Below are 21,498 nucleotides of genomic sequence, written 5' to 3'. Positions count from 1 at the left end.
CTATTATTTTTCAAATTAAGTAAACCATCAGTTCCTCAGAAACATTACTCTGAGGCACTGAGGTGTGATACGCTCACGTTTCCACCCCATCAACATCCTGCCATTGTATACATCTTGAATATAAATATAGGACTCTGATATATAAAGTTACAAAGTTATGTAGAAAGGCAGCAATATTTATGTCGCAACCGGAGGACAGCAGCTAAAAGCAGCCTGGCACTGAATGAATCTGTGTCTCCAATACAATCCTACACCAAATACTTCTACATATCTGACACACATATTCCAAAATGATATTCACCCTGTATGACACAATGCTGAAAGGCACATAAATTGTTTGCTTGTTGATATAGCTAGAGATAATAGTGGTACAGCAGGGAAGGACTTAATGTGGTTAGTTTTGTTTGAAAGGCAATAGAAGTAACAAATAAGAACCCTGAAAGATGAACAAACTCCCTGGTGTTTGCTGGAAGTGAAATATGCACCGCAGTCAGGCCGAAAACACAAAACCTGAGCAACCGAGTAACACCAGTCCCTCCATCTATACTAAAGATGGACCTTCCCTGACACCTCAGCCGTAGATCAGGCAAGGCTTTAAAAATAATATGAATGGTGGCTATTATAAGGAATTTTTTTTTTAAATAGACTGCAAACAGGAGTATATTTTTCGCAGTAAAGATGTATTATGATATCCCAAATTACGCTGACAAAGATCAAGATTCATTCATACAATTCATCCTTTCTTACTGACAGCTGAAAGCATGGTCAAATTAGCCTACATATTTAGGCTAATCAACAAACACACATGGGGAGGGACGTCTAGAACTTTCTGAATTTCAGGTGATCAACTTCTTTGGAAATCTGTGAGCACTGAATCGGTGTTCGCCTGGGCATCATTGAGGGTTTTAACTGAAGGAAGTGTGAAACATATGTGCTCAGTTTATTCTGGTCAGCTTAATCCACCTGACCCACTGTCAGATGTGGATGAGTCATAGTAATTATGATGACCTTATAATGCCAGCATACTGTTATTACACAGACTTCGTTTAGGGTTTTCCAAAATCCCTAAACAAAGGCAAACATTTCTAACACTGACTCCTCCTAGAGTTTTTCAAGTAGGGATGCACTGTTTTGAAAATTTTTGGCCAATATCGATACAGACTTAAAAAAACCTTTAGGCCGATATGATTATTTTTTCAGTTAGCTTATTTTGGCCCCAGATAACTGTTTTACTTAGGAATGCTTAAAAATGCATGACAAAATGCTTCTTTTTTTTACTGTTCTATCAAGAAATAATTTCCAATATATATAATTTCCCATATCTCAGAAATCAAAGTCTGCTGGTTTCAAAGCATTTTGGATGGTTACCCTCATCATGTAGGCTATATGTATGTGCTATTTTCACAATTGTAAATGTCCATTTATGCTGATTTTTCCATATTATCATGGGAACAGGAAAGACATGAAAATGTAATATAACATTGCCAACCCTTCTACATATTATGGCTATTAGCCAATTATTTTTGGATTGTGCAATTTAATTCACAGAGTTTTTACAAAGTGCGTTACTAATTAATTATAATTAAACCATCCGTTTTTCATATCAGTGAATCATGCTTATAAACGATATGCCAATGGTTTTAATTTGGTCAATAATTGGCTGATAAATATAGGCTGCCAATACATTGGTGTATCCCTAATTTCAACCTACAGCTATCAAACTTAGATTCCCATAGATTTATATTGGCATATCTATATGTCTCTCTATCTATCTGTCTGTTTTTCTTTTGAACCTATAAACCCTTCTAAACTCAAGCTTTTAAGACAAATATTTTTCAACTTTCAGGCCAAGATATATGATATGCTCATAATTTTTCTTAGTAAATAATAAGTAAAGTACAGATTAGATTTGAGCACAATCCGAATGGCGAAGCAGTCACAAGCAAAGCCCAGACCAGAACTAAACACAAAATCCTGCATAAACGGTCAAAACCTAAACAAAGACTTACTTTTAAACTGAACTGATTCAACTGTAATAAAGCTGTTCCTACACACAGATCACATAAGAAATACAGTGTGGAGTAGATAGCTGGATAAAAGATGAATAGAAAGAGAGAGAAGGGACAGATGGATGATAAAGAGAAGGAAGACAAGGGATGGAGAGATGAGAGATAAAGTGAAAGATGTGATGGAGAGAATGAGAAATAGTGGAGAGGAAACGGGTGGATGGGCAGAGAGGAACTGAGAAAGAAAGACGAATGGAGAGAGCGGAAAGAAGAGATGGAGAGTGGGATACAGGGGGGTTAGAGAATGAAGGTAGAGGGATAGAAGAGAAAGACGGACGGGCTGCATCTCTCACCATGTAGAGTGTGAATGGGAGGCAGAGCAGCAGCAGCCACAGGTAAAGGTGAAGCGCGTTCACGAAGGTGGTCTGGTGAGGGTCGTAGTACCATCCACCCGTCACCGACGCCCACACCCCCTGCCGCATGATCTGCAGGGTTTGCGACCCCATATTTACCACCCTAACCTCTGTTTAGCCGTCTCGGTGCAGGACGCGCGGCGCTGGCCCGCCGAGCTCCGTCGCAGCCATCTTCTTCTCTGTGGTCCTCCAGCGCTGCGCTACCTGTCCCATCGTGCCTCGCGCGCCTCCTGTCACTCGCGCACAGCTCGAGCAGAGTGGAGTTGCGCGTGCTGGAGACGCGGGTTATTCTGTAGCGCCTCCGCGCGGTGCACGCGAGAGTCGACCAACAAAAACATCTGGGGCGACGCTGTTAAAAGCGCTGTGATTTTTAACAACCTGTTTAGCTAAAAAAATAATAATAATAATAATAATCTTGTTAAAATTCTCTTAGTCAATGGTTGGTTATTTTTCTCAATAAAAAAAATATTATATTTGAGAAAATCCCGTTTATTCATTTTAAAGCACCGTTATGTATTAATGCATTGAATCCGTTTACAGTGCGCATTCAAGTGGAATAAATTAGGCCAGGCCTGGTTGTATTTGGGTCATATGCATAAAACTGAAACGTCTTCAGAATGTATCGGTTGGCTGTGAATCTCTTTTTAGCGCACCAAAAACAACGCTGTTCACGTTCATGCACAAGCAGCGCCTCTCAATCTGTCCACAAGAGGGCGCTGCGCTCAATATAATCTCAATCGGAGGACCAAAACACCAAACATCCTAGTAAAAAATCACAGCTATCACAATTACAGCTAAGTTACTGTATCACAAAGGATGTACAAAGACTGAGCTTTAATCAGCAGAAAAGGTCTGTAAAACTTATGTATGAAAACAAATCAGACAGCACAAAGGTTCTGAAAAACTGACACCGAATTTAATCACAGCTTCTCTCAACGGTGTGTGTGTGTGTGTGTGAGAGAGATAGCTCATGGCACAATGATAAAATACAGAAAATCAAACCAAAAATTCACTTCCCTTATTAGAAAAACACCTACTATTAAATTATGAAGAAAACTCATTTATTTACAGTAACCGTAACAGTCCACCTTTAGTTAGCTGGTCTTGAGACCTGCTCACAAGAGTATGCGTGTTTAATCTGCGTATGTTTTATGCAGTCCTTCAGCACTACAGCAAGGCTGTAAGGAGCCATAACGCATCACTGCAGGCGAGCACGTTTCTCAGGTGGTGGTTTGTTAGGGTTAGAGTTGGGGGTGGGAGGTGCTGGGCGAGCAGGGCCAGGAGGGGCTGATGGTTTTGTGTCTCTCTCTTCTTGAGGCTTTGCTGTCTCAAGTGCCACTTCTGGCTCTTTCTTTACCTCCACTATGGAGAAAATGACAAAGGAAAGATATTAAAGAAACTATGCATTTGCACTGAATGCAGGCTGCATCTCATGACACCAAATTTAAAACAAAACTTGTGTTAGTGACAAATATGTAATATGTTATATTTTGAATGGATAGTCATGATAGAAAATGCATAATTATGTGCTTGCTGTATGTGGTTTTATAGAAGATCCAACATCAATTAAAATTTCAAAACAATTCTATTTGGCCTTAAGTTCAAAATGGTTTCATGTATCTACAGCAATCTTTCTGTCTACAGTAATGTCAGCTAGGTCAACCTCTACATGTATTAGGTTTGATATATTGCAAGTCTAGCAATATTACAGCAAAGACTATCTGCAAATGACCAAGCAACATGATACTGACTCATAGCTACCATAAATATGTAATGCCATCTACAATCAGAGTGGCTAAAAGAAGCTACTCTGAGAAGCTGAAAAACAAGTTTTCAGCTAACGACCCTGCATCAGTGTGGCGTGACCTGAAACAACTTACTAATTACAGGACTCCTACCCCCAACCCTGTGGTGGACCAACGACTGGCTGATGACCTGAACGTGTTCTACTGCAGATTCGTAAAGCCCAATTTCACACCCCACACACACACACACGCAGACCTTCACTTCACACAAACATTAACACCTCCTGCAACCCCCCTCCTGCTACACAACCTGCACTCAAGATATGTGAAGACGATGTGTGCCGTGTCTTTCGGAAGCAAAGGTCAAGGAAGTCTTTAGGCCCAGATGGCGTCTCACCAGCGTGCCTTCGTTCCTGTGCTAACTAACTGGCCCCCCATCTTCACACAGACCTTCAACAGATCACTGGAGCAGTGTGAAGTCCCATGCTGCTTCAAATGCTCAATTATTATCCCTGTCCCTAAGAAACCAAAAATCACAGGACTTAATGACTACAGACCCATCGCAAAGGTGAAAAAGAGCCGGCGTTGTTATCAGAGTAAGACGTTGCGCAAATCGATCCCCGCTACCCAGTATTCTACTTGCAAATGTTCAGTCTCTGGACAACAAACTCTGCGAGCTGAGAGCTCGGATCTCTTTCCAACGAGAGACTGCTGCGTTATATGCCTTACAGAAACCTGGCTGGCTGCGGAGATTCCAGACTCGGCCATTGAACCCGCGGGTTTCTCCGTGCACCGAGCGGACAGAGCGAAAGACCTCTCAGGTAAAAGCAGAGGTGGTGGTGTATGTTTTATGATCAACAAATCATGGTGTGATCAGAGGAACGTACATTTTATCAAGTCTTTCTGCTCTCCTGATCTGGAATATCTCATGCTTCTGTGTCGACCATTCTGGCTACCGAGGGAATTCACAGCGGTCATCATCACAGCTGTGTACATCCCCCCGCAAGCCGACACAGACCGGGCACTCAGGGAACTGTATGGGTGTATAAGTGAGCAGGAAACCGCGCACCCCGAGGCTGCGTTCATTGTTGCCGGGGGCTTCAACAAAGCAAATTTTAAAACAATAGCACCAAAATACCACCAACACATCAGCTTCAACACACGAGGCGGCTGGGTCTTGGACTACTACTATTCTCCTTTCCGGGATGGCTACAAATCCCTCCCCCGCCAACCATTTGGCAAATCGGACCACTCTTCCGTTCTGCTTCTGCCCGCTTACAGGCAGAAACTGAAACGGGAAGCACCCACCCTCAGAACGATCCAGTGCTGGTCGGACCAATCAGACTCTGCGCTACAAGACTGTTTTGATCACGCGGACTGGGAGATGTTCCGGTCCGCCTCTGATGACGACATCGAGGTTTACGCTGATAGCGTAACGTGTTTCATCAGTAAGTGCGTAGAGGACGTTGTGCCAACCAAAACAATACGGATCTACCCCAACCAGAAACCATGGGTTAACGGCGAGGTTCGTGCGGCACTCTATATTTAATTCAGGGAACGCGGAGGAGCGTAAACAAGCCAGTTATGCCCTCTGTAACACTATCAGAGCAGCCAAACGCCAGTACAGGCACAAAATTGAAGGACAGTTCAACACCAGAAGCATGTGGCAGGGAATTAACATCATCACGGACTATAAACTATGAACACCGCTGCCTCTCTCCCGGATGAGCTTAATTCATTTTATGCTCGTTTTGAGGACAACAACACCACCCTCGCGGAGAGAGCACTCGCGGCTGACGCTACAGAGGTTGGTTCACTCTCCATCTCTGTTGCGGATGTAACCCGATCCTTCCGATGGGTGAACAACCTTAAACATGCACTCAAGCTAAAGCACTCCTATCGCACATCATCATTCGAGTTTCATATGAACTCATATTGTGTTAAATGACATCAAACAACTAATTGACAATGAAAATTGTCGATAATGTTTTATTGCCTACGTTGTCGAAAACGTCGACAAAGCATTTCATCCCTACTCCACAACAACACATCAATGCCTACTTTTCCATTAATCAATTCTGTAGCTCCGCCCAGTAGAGGTGAGCAGTGATGGCAAGTACAGGGAGCAGGGGCACGTACAGCCCCAACAAAACATAGCAAAACATTTATTTCAATAGAAAAGGTGGTGCGTTGAACACCCTGTGGTGTTACGCAAGTGTTGCAACTATGACAGCTGAGAAAGCCATTATTTGCATTCTTTTCGAAGAATTTTCGGAGCCTGAAGAAATCGGTTTAAATACGTGTTTAATACTACAAAATACGCTCAATGTTACAGTCACTGCCCTTCCCGTTCAGAATAGCAGAGAATATCCCTATCTACTGAAGGGATATGTGGAAACTGTGGTTCCTAATTATGGTGATCCAGCATTTGCCTCGCATTTCAGAATGACAAGGCAAACATTTATTTTAATGTCTTCAATTGTTGCATACACAAAGCTGCAGTGGACACATTTGTAAAGGACTTGATTTGGATCCATTGCACTGCCTTTTTAATACGGCAGGGTTTATATACACGTCGCTGCTGATTGGGTATCACCTCTGACTCACCCACAAAACGAGAGAAAACGTACCTCAAAGCCTGTTGCACATCGTTTCCAGGAAACATGTCATTCAACCTGGAAACCGTAGCAAAACGGTGCACACCGTTTTGAGATTTAACGTGCCCCAGGTCAGTCAAGAGCAGAGAGCCAAACATAACAGTGGGCATTAACTATCAAGTCTTAAAGGAGAAGCAGCACCAAAACCGAGTGTTTCTGACAGAGGGTCAGAATGAGGGTGGAAAATGAGCATGTTTTAAAAATATGTTTTGTATTTTTAATAATATTATAAGTGAAATTTAAAGAACATTTTAAAAGTAAATACAAAAGCCATGTCATGAACCCTTTATGCATTTAGAAAATGTAAACTAATTTCTATTTGTAGTGTGTTACATGGTGTGTGCGTTTATGGCTGATTAAAGGTGTGTTTGTGTACCTGGAACCGGCTTTTCTCCTGGTTTATGCTGTAAAGCAAAAAGAAAAAAAAATTAAAGCTTAACCACAATCCGATGTCCTGACTTAGCTACTTAAGAGACAACATTCAGAAAACCCTTAAAAAAATTGTATAATACCTGATAGAAAGTTGGGGGAAATTTATTGCGTAGGTCCAGTAGCAGTGCATCAACTCTCTGCCTCTGGAAAAATGAACTGGGCTCCTCTTTCCGCTTAGATTTAGGCTTTACCCTCTCTATAAATACAACCAAAAAAACACATATGTTAGCACTTTTTGGGGGGATTTTCACCCCTTTTCTCCCCAATTTGGCATGTCCAATTACCAATGCGTTCTAAGTCCTCATGGTGTCGTAGTGATTCACCTCCGCATCTGACCGCACGTTAACACCAGAGGCGGCGAGAGCGTCAAATCGACCGGAAGTCATTCATTTTCAATGACAGCCAGCTTCTCTCGGCGGCGAGAAGTGGCACGGCGAGTCTTGGGCGGAGTGGGCGTCAGATGGAAGTTCAAGTGCAGTCAACATTATGGTAATGAGCTGTGACGCGGTTCGGCGGCATTCGTTCCGAAGATAAAATGGAGAAACGAATTATTGCCGTGACGGGTTTCCCTGTAATATATGACCAAGACCACAGTTATTATTACAAATGTATTCTATTTTTTATAACAAACAACTATAATTTTAATTACTTTCTGCCATCGATCGATTTCTTATTTTCACATTTTAAAGAGTTCATGAGGATATATGCTACTTGTGATCGGTCGGCAAAAAGTAAATGGTCGACATGTCTGGATGTTTAAATTGCGGCCCCTTTAAATATAGTTCACAAAACAAAGCATTCTGAACAAACGTTGCCACCTATTTCAACTACGTCAGAGCGTCCACGAGCGTCCTTGAGCGTCGAAGGCAGGGCAGCCAGAGCGAATTTTGACGCTCTCGCCGCTTCTGGTGTGAACGTACAGTGAGACAGTCAATCCACGCATCTTATTATGCTGCTTGTTGAGCGCATTAGCGTGGAGACCTAGCGCATGTGGAGACTTCACACTATTCTCTGCCTCATCCATGCAGAATTTACCACGCGCCCCAATGAGATTATAGCAACCACGAGGAGATTAACCCAACGTGACTCTACCCAACCTAGCAACCGGGCCAATTGGTTGCTTAGGAAGACTGACTGGAGTCACTCAGCCGCCCTGGATTCGAACTTGCGAATCTAGGTGTGGTAGTCAGCATTTTTACTTGCTGAGTAACCCAGCCCCCTGAAGCAGCTGTTCTTGAGAAATGTTCCCATCTGCTGTTTGTGTTCTCACCTTTCTCCTCCTGGTCCTTAAAGTGCCACCAGTACCCTTTGGATGGGTGGTATCTGCAGAAGGACATTGCCTCATCAAATGCTGACTGGATGCCATGAACGGCTGAGAGCTGACACACATGAAAATAAACATTAAATATAAACATTCTTACTGGGAGAGGTTGAGTGGGGATAGCATTTGAGTAAGAGAGACTGTAATCAGGTCAGTGAGTTTAAGTTATAAACACACCACTCTGGAATTGATGACTGATCCCAGGTCAGGTGCCTGATAAACCACTCCAGCTATGATATAGAAGTCAGCAAGGGGGATCACTACAGGAAAAGTGAAGAAAAGGAAACAGAATATAAAGAAGACACACAATATATGTTTTACATACTCTTAACATGAATTAAGACAAAAAAGAAGACTGATTGAAGAGAGGAAGGACAAAGACATCAAGGTAAACAGCAATAGCCACACAGGCAGTTAACAGAAGAAACGAATCAGCAGTGTTTCAATGCATAAACTAACCTTGTGTTGGCGACTGTCTCTGTTGCTTCCTGATGATGTACAGAATCGGTTCCTGAGCATGAAGCAAAATATATTCTACACCTACCATCTGACTGCACGCACACAGATCAGAATTACACACCAAGCACACAAACAGCACACTTTTTCTGTTCAGTCAGAACAAAAATCTACAAGTCTTAATTGATTAGGGAATGTGCCAAATAAAAAAACTAAAGCAGAAATAAAACAAAAACAAGCTTTAAAAGAATACTACAGAGACATGTATGTGTAACATCTTCTGTGTCTGTGCTTTTAGCCTCAAATACTACTCATGTGTAACAGAGTCTAGCCTTTATGCATGCTTGTTTGTTTGTTTGTCTGTCTGTTTGTTTCAAATGGTTTAAGAGCATATTTAGCTTACTTAAGGTGATCCAGGGTTAATCTCTGCATCTTCACCACCTCGTTGTTGCAGGTGCGATCATAGAAAGGGTTGCTCCTCTCGGAGAAATACTCCAGCACATTACTGGGGTTCAGAATGGGCACCCAGCCACTGTCCACCCATGAGATGCCCAGCAGGTTATCTGACAAACAAAATCAATTCACATTCAAACGAGAAGCAAACTTTATTTCTGTGCAAAGATACGAAACATAAATACATCAAAAATAATAAATTACACAAACTATACAATACAAAATCTGAATGATAAGATGACACACTAAGCCTCTGAGCACAACAAACCACAGCGACGCTGCTAAAGAAAAAAAATGGACTATTATATTTGAATATACAATTTCCATTTAATGACGAAATGGATTCACCAGTAATAAAGCGGTGGATATATAAACATATATATATGAGCTCAAAATTATCCGTAAAAAGTGCGGTAAAATACCTCTTAAATCCACCGACATTTTCCAGCACAGTCGCAGGCCGATGACGCAATAGTCGTCGCTGTTCTATGACAAATTAATTAAACGTTTTAATTGTTCGATTCCTGATATTTCTTTGAAATTTGACAGTTAAATTCTGTGTTTTATAAATAATACGAAGAGAAGTGTCCGACGTTTTTTATTTAATCAATCTTGTCTTGCTTTTGGGTAAAACATTTTTACATAAGCGTAAATAACATTTTCCCCCCGCCCTGGCATAACATATTTTGTCATTTTGTATTTCTGTGTTGTTTAGTAAAAAATATTATAATAAAAACTACATCTGCTGTTTTTATTTTTCAATTATTAAAAATATAGTTATGACCAATTTTCAGAATGAAAAATATTGTTTTGTTTTGCTTTGTTTTGTTGTTGCTTGTTTGTTTTTCGTTTTGCTTTGCTTTGCTATACTCCTGTTCACAGCCTTTCATAATAGGTTAGCTATTGCAATAATGTATGTAGGCCATGTATGTTTTAAAGTTTACATTAAAAAAAGCAACTCAATTATTTTATCTATCTATCTATCTATCTATCTATCTATCTATCTATCTATCTATCTATCTATCTATCTATCTATCTATCTATCTATCTATCTAGAGAGAGAGAGAGAGAGAGAGAGAGAGAGAGAGAGAGAGAGAGATGTCTACATTATAACTAGAACACAATATTTTTAATATAGATCTTAGGGAGATTGTTTATTATATTATATTATATTGTCTTATATTATACGGCAATGTTGTTTAAAGATCACCATCACAGTACATTCCCAACTGCAGGCAGTCGCTGCCGGCAAACTTCTGCATGAGTGCACTGCAGCGTAAAACATCACTCGATTCTTGCAGAGAAACAGGACTCTATCAATAAAAAAAAGATTAAGAAACCATTAAATTCCACTTTCACATGAGCCACAGTCAAACTCTACAACCCCAATGTTAGTCAAATAAAAATGTCACAAAACCTAAGAGATGGCGATATACACCAGTAAGCTGGTCATGGTCAAGTCAAATTTCTTGTGATTTTCTTTGTCAATTTGGGCAAATACTTTTGAAACATTAAGATGCTTTTTTGAGTAACAAATTAAGAAAATAATTATTAAAAATAACCAGTTCAGAAAAGGATTAACAATTTTCTGTTCATTTTAATCACTTTTGGCATTTCATAATATCTCAAGTATTCTATAAATATAATCTCCATTGTGATTGGATCAGTCAGTGTGAGCCCACTTTGAACATTTTTCATAACAAATCTATTTACCCTACTTACAGTTTTTCTCAATTGTTTACACACAAATTCTGGTACTTGAGACATAATGACCACAACATGTAACTCATTCACCAACCCCCTGAACCAATTCTGCTAAACTACAAGCACAATTCCTGCTTTACAGTTAAATTGCAGTTCTAAAACACACTTTTTTCAAAACACTACACACAATTCTCTGCTTTTGGCACAATTTTCATGCAGAAAATATCTTGTTTTCACAAGGAACACACTGCCATTCAAATATGCACACTGACTCATCACAAGGGCAAACACCCATCACACAGTTTTACAATTAGCAATCAGAGCTTTAGCATAAAAGGGCAACAGGTGAGCTATTCAATGGAACAATGGATGCCAACATTGGAAACAGAGGCAAAGCCAGAGGAGTGAGAGTAGAGGCTGGGCAAAGAGTACAGCCAAATCTGAGCAGGTACACTGTAGCATCCATCATCCGGACTTTCCGAAATGAGAATAGGTAAGAAATCTACTCTCACTAGAAAATTGCAGTACTGCATATCAATACAGTACTCAATGAGTACAGTGGTACAGTATTGCCTGTGGACTGTTCTGTAAAAATACAGTGAAGTATGTTTCAAGTATTTAGGAAATGTATACCTACTTTGTATTTACAGTATTTTACTATTTGTTTGGCAGAACTGAAAGATTACCAACACAAGGTGGTCGGGAACATGTTCTGTCTCCTGAACAGGAAACTGAAATCATAAACATGGTCCTAGAAAACAACGCCATAACATTATAGCAAATACAAAGAAAAATAATAGAAAACAATGACATATTTCAAAATATTGATAGGGTAAGCTTCTCAACACTGGACCATCTCTTGCGCAGAAATCATCTCAGGATGAAGCAGGTCTACAGGGTGCCATTTGAACGCAATTCAGAAAGAGTCAAAGAATTGCGATATAACTATGTGCAAGTGAGTCCCACAATCGATGCATACTCAACACTGTATACAGTAAATTATACATATTTCAATATTGTAATCATAATGATTGTGCTTCACAATAGTGACCACTCATGTCTATTTCTTATATTGTCATGAGTGTTTCAGAGAGTCCTTGAGCTAGAGGTGGCTGCAGTGGAGCACCAGTTCATCTTCATTGATGAGGTTGAGTTCAACCTCACAAAAAGACGAAAGAGGGGAAGGAATATCATCGGCCAGCGTGCCATTGTTGAAGTCCCTGGCCAGCACGGAGGGAACATCACAATGTGTGCAGCGATTACCCACCACGGCGTCATCCATCACAATGCTACCCTTGGCCCCTACAACACCGCCCATCTGATCACATTCCTGGACACCCTACACAACACGCTCATTCCACCAGATCAGGTAGATGGCCCAGAGCAGCTCAGGTACGTTGTCATTAGGGACAACGTAAGTTTCCACAGGGCTGCTCTGGTTCGGAACTGGTTCACTGCCCACCCACGCTTTTTAGTTGTTTATCTCCCTCCATATTCTCCATTCCTCAATCCTATTGAGGAATTTTTTTCTGCCTGGATATGGAAAGTGTATGACCGAAATCCACAAACGCATATACCTCTTCTCCAAGCTATGGAGGACGCATGTTTGTGATGTGGATGAGGTGCTGTGGCCAGACCGCAACAGAAGAGAGGATGCAGCATAGTTTTTTTTTTACTGTAACTGTGTACAGTAAATTCTTCTGTTGTTTTGTATGTAGTGTATGTGCAACATTGTGTTGGTTGGGAATGGGATGTACACTGTGTACATTGTTTTTGTGGGAAAAATAAAATATATTTGTTACCGTGTATTTGTGTGTTCTGAGTATAAAAACAATATTCTCAAATATTTTACAACACACTTATGTATGTACTGTCTGTAGTAAGTGTAACACTGAACAAAAAAAAGGCCTAAGTCATTATGATGAATGGAGAAGAAGTGTTTTCCATTCATCATAGTGTTTTACATTTAGCACATCAGTGTTCAACTGGTTCTTATAAATGTCTATTCATATGATGGTTTGTGAGTGTCATTTGAAAACAAAATACCATTTTGAGAAGAAATAACATTGTTTTGAATGTAAAGTTTCATTTTGCAGGAGAATTGAGGGGTTTTGCCCATTGTGTGTGTGATTTGTGTGTAGAGTTCTGAGAATATGAGGCATTCTTTCAGAAAATGTGTGTAAACAATCGAGAAAAACTGTAAGAAAAACAATGTGTTTTATAGGGACAACAGGGGGAACTATCCTTTCCCTTATTTTTTTTAATACAGTTATTTAAAAAAAACTTTTGATTTAAAAGACTTGAACAAAAATTAATATGTTAAACAAGTATTTTGTTAAAAAAAAACATAAATGTGATCATTTCAGGTATTCTCATATTTGACCATTTATTTCCAAGTACCTTGAATTAATAAGTAATTACATGCTTTCAGATGTCCATATTAATAGTCTGTTTATGTCAATGTGCTCGCACGAGTGTGTGTGTGAGAGAGAGTGTATGTGTGTGTGTTTCTGTGTGTGTGTGTGTGTGTGTGTGTGTGTGTGTGTGTGTGTGTGTACATCTGCACATGTGTATGTGTGTGTGTGTGTATGTGTGTTTCTGTGTGTGTGTGTGTGTGTGTGTACATCTGCACGTGTGTGTGTGTATATCTGCACATGTGTTTGAATAAGTGAAAATTAAAGACTAGGCAAAGCAGAACTCCCAACCCAGCACTATTTACCGCAAACTGCATGACACACCCAGAAACACTCAACAACATCCACAGCAGCTAACTACACACAATCACACACACACCTGTGGGAAAAAAGATTTTAGTTGTTTAAGGAGCAGTTCACTTTTATTGAAATGAATGTGAGTAAACAATTACTTCACCATGAACATAATGAAAGAAAAGAAAACAGATCTGAATCAAGGGCGAATCAAAAAAGAAAGGCGAGATTCAGCTGCTATTTAAACAGTGTCTCAAGGCAGCTGTTTTTGTCTGTGTGTGTGGGTGGGGGGGGTGGGGCACTGAGTAACAAACCTATGGAGATGGATTTGTTTCATATTAGCATACAAATGGAAAGAAGTTCACAAATAGAAAGTTGATTCAGAAATAAATTGAATGAGATTCACAAATAATTGTAAAGAGTTTCACAAAAATGAAATGAATTCACAAATAAAAAGAATAAGATTTGCAATATATTTAAGGAGTTTCACAAATAAATAAAATAACATTTCTAAATAAAAATATTATTTACAAATATATTTTATATCACAAACCCTCAAGATGTATTATGGCAGACCAGTCCAGTGTTACTCAGAATAGATAATTATGTTAACCCTGTAAAACAATGCATGTTTCACTTATTTACTCAGGCAGTATATGGGCTATGAGATACAGGAGACACTAATAATAATAATAATAATAATAATAATAATAATAATAATAAAAGAGTTGTGAGGATACTGGAGAACTGGGGCTCTCTGCTCCATGTCACAAAAGATGGAAACGGTTGATGGAAACTGTTATTTTTCCATTCATTTGTGCAGAATGCTCTTACCCTGACTAAGAGTATCCATCCCAGACAACTGATGCAACACCATGACATGGCAATGAGGATGTTCATGTTCAACAAACTCGAGCAAAATGCAAGCACTCCATTTGTAATGTTCAATTCCAGTGTTTGTGTGTAAATACATGTACTCAAATGTATTAACTTTTTCAGTTACATGCATGACATCCTGTAATTTGTAACCAAAATAATCATACCTTTTAGCCAACAGACTTGCTTTAAAGTGTTTTAAAAACAGACATTCTTTATAACCTATTTACCTCAAAATGCCTTATTTATACAAAATAAATAAATAAAATATTTGTCAACTAAATTACAAAAAATATTTAGTCATCATTTATACTCATATTCATGTTGTTCCAAACCCAAACGACTGACTTTCTTCTGTGGGAGGAACTCAAAAGCAGATGTCAGGTATTATTATGGACACTATTATTACACTGACAGCCTCGCTTTCATTTAAGCATCATTAGCAGCATCTACATTTTACAATGTATTCTCATATTCCAAAGAAGAAACTAAATAGTACAGGTTTAAAACAAAAACATGAGGGTGAGTAAATGACAGAATTTTAATTTTTAAGTAAGTCAACCCAAAGACAACGTTACGGTTTATTTAAATTTTGTATTGCACTTCCATTTCAAGACATCACCTTGTAACTTAAAAGAAATCTGACATAACAGAAAAATAAAGAATCTCATATCAGACCTTTTAAAAGGCAAGCAAAAGTAAGTAAACTTGATTTATATAGAACATTTATACACAGCTTACACTTACCAAAATAATGACAAACACATTATAAAATGTATAATGCAATAAATCAACAATTAAGAAACAAATGTATCAACAGACGGGTAGCTAAATCACTGGAAACATTATAATTCAATAAAATGCTATTTTAAAAAACAGTGAATAAAAATGCATTTTAAGCCTAGGCTTAAAAACAGAGATAGAAGAATCGTTCCTTATGTCAAGTCGCAACTGATTCCACAAACGAGGAGCAGTGACTGCAAAGGGTCTATCACCTTTAAGTTGTAGATGTGACCAAGGGACATGTACAAGAAGTTTGCGGTCTTGGAGTTTATCTGTAAGTGCCTGATTCCATGCTCATGAGAGCACTGTGACTCTTGGTCCCACACTGACAGTAAAATGAAGCGTGATTGGTTGAAGACAGAACGTGCTACGATTGGTCCGAATAATGTGGCCGTTATCTGTTTGACTTGAATATATGATGGGTGGAGTCCACCTATTTGTAGATTTGGGTGGACATTTTTCAAAATCGACAAATGAGTGTAGTGATCTGCAAATGCACAGGAAGCGATCCACAAATAAATGCTGGATAGAGTTGGATTTGTGAGTTAAAAAATATATTTGTAAATAATATTTTTATTTGCAGTCCTCATTTTATTTATTTGTGAATTCACTTTATTTTGTGAAACTCCTAACATATATTTATAAATCTCATTCTATTTATCTATGAATTAATTTCATTTTTGTTAAACTTCTTACATTTATTTGTGGATCTCAATCAATTTATTTGTGTACCAACTTTTTGTTAGTAAATGTCTTTCCATTTGTATGTTAATATGAAACAAAAATAACACCATACAAACCTGTTCTGGCGCTCCATCCGTGATGACCGCATTTCTTAAAGGCAGCGCGAGCACGCTTGAATCAAGCCGCACGCTCACTCCCGTTTGAGTTATTCGGTAAGAGCAGGACGTGCCGAGGCGAGGTGGGGAGAGAATCCATCTTTTACAGTAATAGGAAACAGCGTAGAGCGCGCTGACAGACACTACGAGGATGCAAAGTCGCACAGAGCGGTAACAAGAAGCGAACGCGAGATATCTGCATCCACATATACAGTTGTTGGATCGGTGATGAGTGTGGACCAGGACAGATCTGAATCAATGCTCCGCAACAGAAACGGCGCGATGAGCGTCATGAGCAGCTCTACTGGTCAGTCTCCGTGCGTCGTGCAGCCTCCCGGTAGCAGAAGCCGCGGAGACGCGCGCCACCCGCCGCACGCGCCCCATCAGAGCGGTTCGGTGAAACCACAAAACGAGCCTGCTGAACTGGTGAAACGAGCGCTGGACTTCAAGACGCAGGGCACACAGTGCTACAAGGATAAAAAATACCGCGAGGCCATCGGGAAGTACCACCGCGCGCTGCTGGAAATGAAGGGTCTCTGTCGCGTGCTAGGAGATCCGGACACCATCAAGTCCCCTTCAACCGTCCTGAAGAGCATCAGTAAATCCAGCCTGACGGACGAGCAGAAAGGCGCGGTGGAGAACGCGGAGCTGGAGTGTTACAACAGCCTGGCAGGTGTGAAAGTACATCATGTTTTACCAAACTGCGCCCCTCAGTTTAAAACCAGCAGTGATTTTACAAAGCATGTCACCTGTTAAGCGTGACAGAAGCAGGGCCCAAACCTGCTTAGATATTACGGGGATGCATTTGGACCATTTTTGGTTTTCCATTCCTGAATATGTGGTTACAGCCTTGAATGAAACTAAAGAGTATAGGAGTGGGATTCTGTGTGTAATATCTTCAGTTCTGCACGCAAATTTACGTCATGGCTCACGCTAAGGGTCATCTGAGCTTGCTTTTGATTGTGTTGTCTCATAGGCCATACCTATGAGACATAGGCCATATCTATGAGACCATATACCTATACCACGACTAATCATAAACTATAATAATCATAAACTTAAATTAGCAATGTAAAACAGCCCTGTTGAAAAAAAAAAAAAACTGTTCAGGCAGGAAGACAAGTTTAAAGGAATATTATGGGTTCAATAAAAGTTAAGCTTAATCGACAACATTTGTGGCATAATATCGATTACCACAAACATTTATTTTGACTTGTCCCTCATTTTCTTTAAAAAATAATAATCTGGGTTCCAGTGAGGCACTTACAATGGAAGTGAATGGGGACAATCCGTTAATGTTAAAATACTCACTGTTTCAAAAGTTTAGCCAAAGATCTAAACAATGTGTGTGAACATGATTTTAGTGAGATCAAATCACTTACTAACCTTTTCTGTGTAAAGAAGAAAACCCTGCATGCCCATTAAACTACTATTTAAATAACTTTACAGCTCAAATAACACGAGTTTTAACAGAAGAATGCGATCGATTGAGCTAAATTTGTGTTAAACCCAGAATATTCCTATAAACCATCTTGGCTAGTTTTGCTGTTTTTATTATTTTTTTTCAGCAGGGGGATACCCATAATTCCTGTTGTGTGTAGCTTGTCTGTTGCAGATGGAGCTGGTAAATTATGAACGAGTAAAAGAATATTGTCTGAAGGTTCTGAGGAAAGAGGGTGAGAATTTTAAAGCTCTGTATCGCTCTGGTGTGGCATATTATCACCTGGGAGACTTCAACAAAGCCTTGCACTACCTGAAGGAGTCACACAAACAACAGCCCTCAGGTCAGTGAGTTCACACTCACTCGCACGCACGCACGCACACACTCACACACACACACACACGTTGGTGTGGCTTTCCTCTCCATAAACATAATGCTTTTTATACTGTACGAACTATAGATTCTATCACCAAACCCTAACCTAACTCTCACAGAAACCTTTTGACATCGTTTAGTGTGTTTTTTATGCAATTTGAATTATGCAGACACTAGAAATGTCCTCATAAACCACATTTATAGTATAATACCCTTGTAATTACCAGTTTGTAACTTATCCTCATAAGCCAATTAAACCTGACCCCCCCCAAACACACACACAAAAGCACACACACACCACTACACAATCTGATCTCAAATTCAGTGCTTCTGCTGTAATTATAAAACTGCAGAGATTTATCTATCACTACATTTCCTGTCCGCATTTTCTGTGTTAAAACAGCTGTTTCCTATTTGTCTGTGTGTTTGTGTGGAACAGACACTAATGTCATCCGCTACATTCAGCTCACGGAAATGAAGATTCGCCGAAATGCCCAGAGAGAGAAATCTGAAGTTCTGTAAACAACTCCTGCATTATTAGCTTTCCACTACAGACACCCCACACTCCCCCATCACACTCTCTGTGGATATGGTTTGGTATTTCATGGAAGACTTGATTACAGTGAGGGTCTGTCTCAGCTGACTTCCTGTCAGAAACAGTATCTGAATTAGACTGAAGAGCTGAATACGGTGTGCTGTGCCCTTCTGTAGAATGTGGAGACTGGGTGTGGAGACCACAAATGCCATTTATTAAACTTTCTAAAGGATTAATTAGTAGCATACAAAGGTTTGGTTTTTATTGTTTGATTTTATTCTTTCTTTCTAACATACAGATAAAACTGATTTTGTTCTCACAGGATGATTGAAGTCTTAAGTTGTGCTCCACAGAACACTCTTTGTAGATTCCTTTTGTGGAGGATCCACAGTTTCCATTTATAAATGCAGCTTTTTTCATATTGTTTTTTGGATCGTGATGATTCTGCTGTCATGATTCAGAAATTCTGAAATTTTTATGTGAACACATGAAGCTCAGACATTTGAAGTGCAATTAAGTGTCACTATGATGCCAACACTTATCATATACAACCTACTCTTCACGTCAAGGAATAGTTCACCCAAAAATGAAAATTCTTTCATCATTTACTTGCTCTCATGCCATCCCAGATGTGTATGACTTTATATTTTCTTCTAAACCCAAAGATTTTTAGAAGAATATCTCAGCTCTGTTGGTCCTTAAAATGCAAGTGAATAGAGACCAAAACTTTGATGCTCCAAAAGCACATAAAGGCAGCATAAAAGTACTCCATAGGACTCCAGTGGTTTAATCCATGTCTTCAGAAATTATATATATAGTATGGGTGAGAAACAGGTCAATATTTAAGTCCTTTTTTACAATCAATCACCACTTGCACTTTCACATTCTTCTTCTTCTTTTTTTTTCTTGGGCAAGGAAGAGAATTTATAGTAAAAAAGGTATTTTATACTTAAATACTGATCTGTCTATAACTCACACCTATCAAATTTCTTCTGAAAACATGGATTATACCACTGGAGCCAAATGGATTACTTTCATGCTGTCTTTATGTGTTTTATGGAACTTAACATTTTTGGTCACCATTCATTTGCATTGTATGGACCAGCAGAGCTGAGATATTCTTCTAAAAATCTTTGTTTGTGTTCTGGAAAAGAAAGAAAGTCATACACATCTGGGATGGCATGAGGGTAAGTAAATGATGAGAGAATTTTCATTTAACACCACATTCAAATAGCAGTGGGAAAGATCTGTCATGCACAGAGTGGGTTTAGATGTACAAACACACACATACACACACATACAGTGGACTTAAAAAGTGTAAGCATGTAAATCAAGCACAGTCTCACATGCACACAGAAGCATGTAGGAGTCAAATAAACTGTGATCATTGTTATATTTAGGAGTGTGTGTTTTTGTTTGTGATGTGATATATCAGTGATTCTGTTTCAGTGTTGGGTGTAGCGTGATTGGAAAGTAATTAGTTACAGAACTCATATGACTTTTTTTAATAAAAAAAACCCTGATAATTAAGTTAATTAAATTAAATATTATTTACTTGTATATAAAATACATTTAAAGAATTATGCTAATATGTACTTCTGTATGTGTTTCTGTGTTAGAAATAAGTGTATAACTTGCGGTAAAAAATGACAGGGGAAATAAAGACATTACTTTCAATTAGCTGAGTAGAAAATTAAAAATCTTGTTTGTGAAGATGCTGGCTACCACCCCTGGAGTTTACTTGTTTGAAGATCAGGGCATGCTGAGTGATTCCAGCCAGGTCTCCTAAGAAACCAAATTGTCCCGGTTGCTAGGGAGGGTAGAATCACATGGGGTAACCTATATGATATATATATATATATAACCACTGTAATGTGGTTCACTCTCGGTGGGGCATGTAGTGAGTTGTGCCACGTCTCCGTGGTAATGCGATCAACAAGCAACGTGAAAAGATGCATGGATTGACGGTCTCAGATGCGGAGGCAACTGAGATTCGTCCTCTGCAACCCGGATTGAGGCGAGTCACTACACCATTATGAGGACTTGGAGTACATTGGGAATTGGCCATTTCAAATTGGGAGGGGAAATTTTTTTTTCATAGAAAGTAACTAAAAAGTTAATTAATTAGTGATGTGATTACTTCTTACAGTCTTGTTTCAATTTGAGAGAATTAATAATTTGGAGTGGATTACTTTCTTTGAGTAACTTTAACACTGGTCTTCTTTATATTGAAGAGTGAAGGCGTTGCAAGTAGGTGATTGAATTTTAATATTTCTCTACTCAACTGCTTATTATGGGTTTTACTTGCAGCTAAACAGCAGGTACACAAAGTCCAATTCAGTGGTTCACTGGTTGCTATGGTGAGATTCGATGGAAATCATCCTTGGAGACAGATGGGTTGGTGTCCTAGACATGCTGGATTTAGAACAGCTAGATACAATTCTGTGTAACAGACAAGAATGAAAGCTTAAACTGTTGAATACATCTGAATGTCATTTCAAATACTGCTGCTCTTGATGAGGAAGCATTTACTAATTTGCAGCAATGTGGAGCACTGAGGTTATTTTGTTACAGAGCATAATCTCACACTGAATCATTTAAATTGAATGTTTATGTTAAGTGACACAGGAAAAAAACAAAAAAACATATCTGGCGAAATGCCAGCCTCCTGTCATTCACTTTGTTGTGATGTCATCATTGCAAAACATTAATAATACTTGTACATGATTTCCAGTATTAAAGACATCAGTCACA

General features: G+C 39.2%; 3 protein-coding genes across 4 annotated transcripts in view; 1 reads left to right on the top strand and 2 right to left on the bottom strand.

The window, feature by feature from the left end:
• Positions 1-2,606, bottom strand: part of LOC127660735 (pecanex-like protein 1) — a 66,181-nt gene extending 63,575 nt beyond the window's left edge. For both annotated transcript variants that reach the window (XM_052151124.1, XM_052151125.1), the window contains exon 1: positions 2,360-2,606. In XM_052151124.1, coding sequence (XP_052007084.1) covers positions 2,360-2,512 — 153 coding nt within the window. In that variant the 5' untranslated portion in view covers positions 2,513-2,606. The remainder of the gene's footprint in view (positions 1-2,359) is intronic.
• Positions 2,607-2,915: 309 nt separating this feature from the next.
• LOC127660745 (mediator of RNA polymerase II transcription subunit 6-like) lies at positions 2,916-9,971 on the bottom strand. The gene is made up of 8 exons (XM_052151143.1): positions 9,906-9,971; positions 9,434-9,593; positions 9,034-9,125; positions 8,752-8,834; positions 8,524-8,632; positions 7,334-7,449; positions 7,198-7,225; positions 2,916-3,781 (listed from the first exon to the last, which is right to left on the bottom strand). Exons 1-8 carry the CDS (start codon positions 9,922-9,924, stop codon positions 3,618-3,620), a joined length of 771 nt encoding a protein of 256 aa, XP_052007103.1. The 5' UTR covers positions 9,925-9,971; the 3' UTR covers positions 2,916-3,617.
• Positions 9,972-16,365: 6,394 nt separating this feature from the next.
• LOC127660746 (tetratricopeptide repeat protein 9A-like) lies at positions 16,366-21,491 on the top strand. The gene is made up of 3 exons (XM_052151144.1): positions 16,366-17,066; positions 17,995-18,177; positions 18,649-21,491. The coding sequence occupies exons 1-3, from the start codon at positions 16,622-16,624 to the stop codon at positions 18,729-18,731; spliced, it is 711 nt and encodes a 236-aa protein (XP_052007104.1). The 5' UTR covers positions 16,366-16,621; the 3' UTR covers positions 18,732-21,491.
• The last annotated feature ends 7 nt before the right edge of the window (positions 21,492-21,498 follow it).

The sequence above is a fragment of the Xyrauchen texanus genome, chromosome 20 (genome assembly GCF_025860055.1).
Source record: "Xyrauchen texanus isolate HMW12.3.18 chromosome 20, RBS_HiC_50CHRs, whole genome shotgun sequence".
Lineage (NCBI taxonomy): Eukaryota > Metazoa > Chordata > Actinopteri > Cypriniformes > Catostomidae > Xyrauchen > Xyrauchen texanus.
The sequence above is the reverse complement of the archived record's forward strand: the minus strand, read 5'-3'. Positions and strand labels throughout refer to the sequence as shown.

Bases quoted from the DNA above. Each gene is read 5' to 3' on its own strand.
- LOC127660745 (XM_052151143.1), bottom strand. The intron at 9,126-9,433 runs GTAAGCTAAATA...GTGTGCGTGCAG, and splicing joins TTAACCCTGGATCACCTTAA to TCAGATGGTAGGTGTAGAAT. The intron at 3,782-7,197 runs GTACACAAACAC...TTTTCTCCATAG, and splicing joins AGGAGAAAAGCCGGTTCCAG to TGGAGGTAAAGAAAGAGCCA.
- LOC127660746 (XM_052151144.1), top strand. From the start codon at position 16,622: ATGAGTGTGGACCAGGACAGATCTGAATCAATGCTCCGCAACAGAAAC. The intron at 17,067-17,994 runs GTGTGAAAGTAC...TGTTGTGTGTAG, and splicing joins GTGTTACAACAGCCTGGCAG to CTTGTCTGTTGCAGATGGAG. The intron at 18,178-18,648 runs GTCAGTGAGTTC...TGTGTGGAACAG, and splicing joins ACACAAACAACAGCCCTCAG to ACACTAATGTCATCCGCTAC.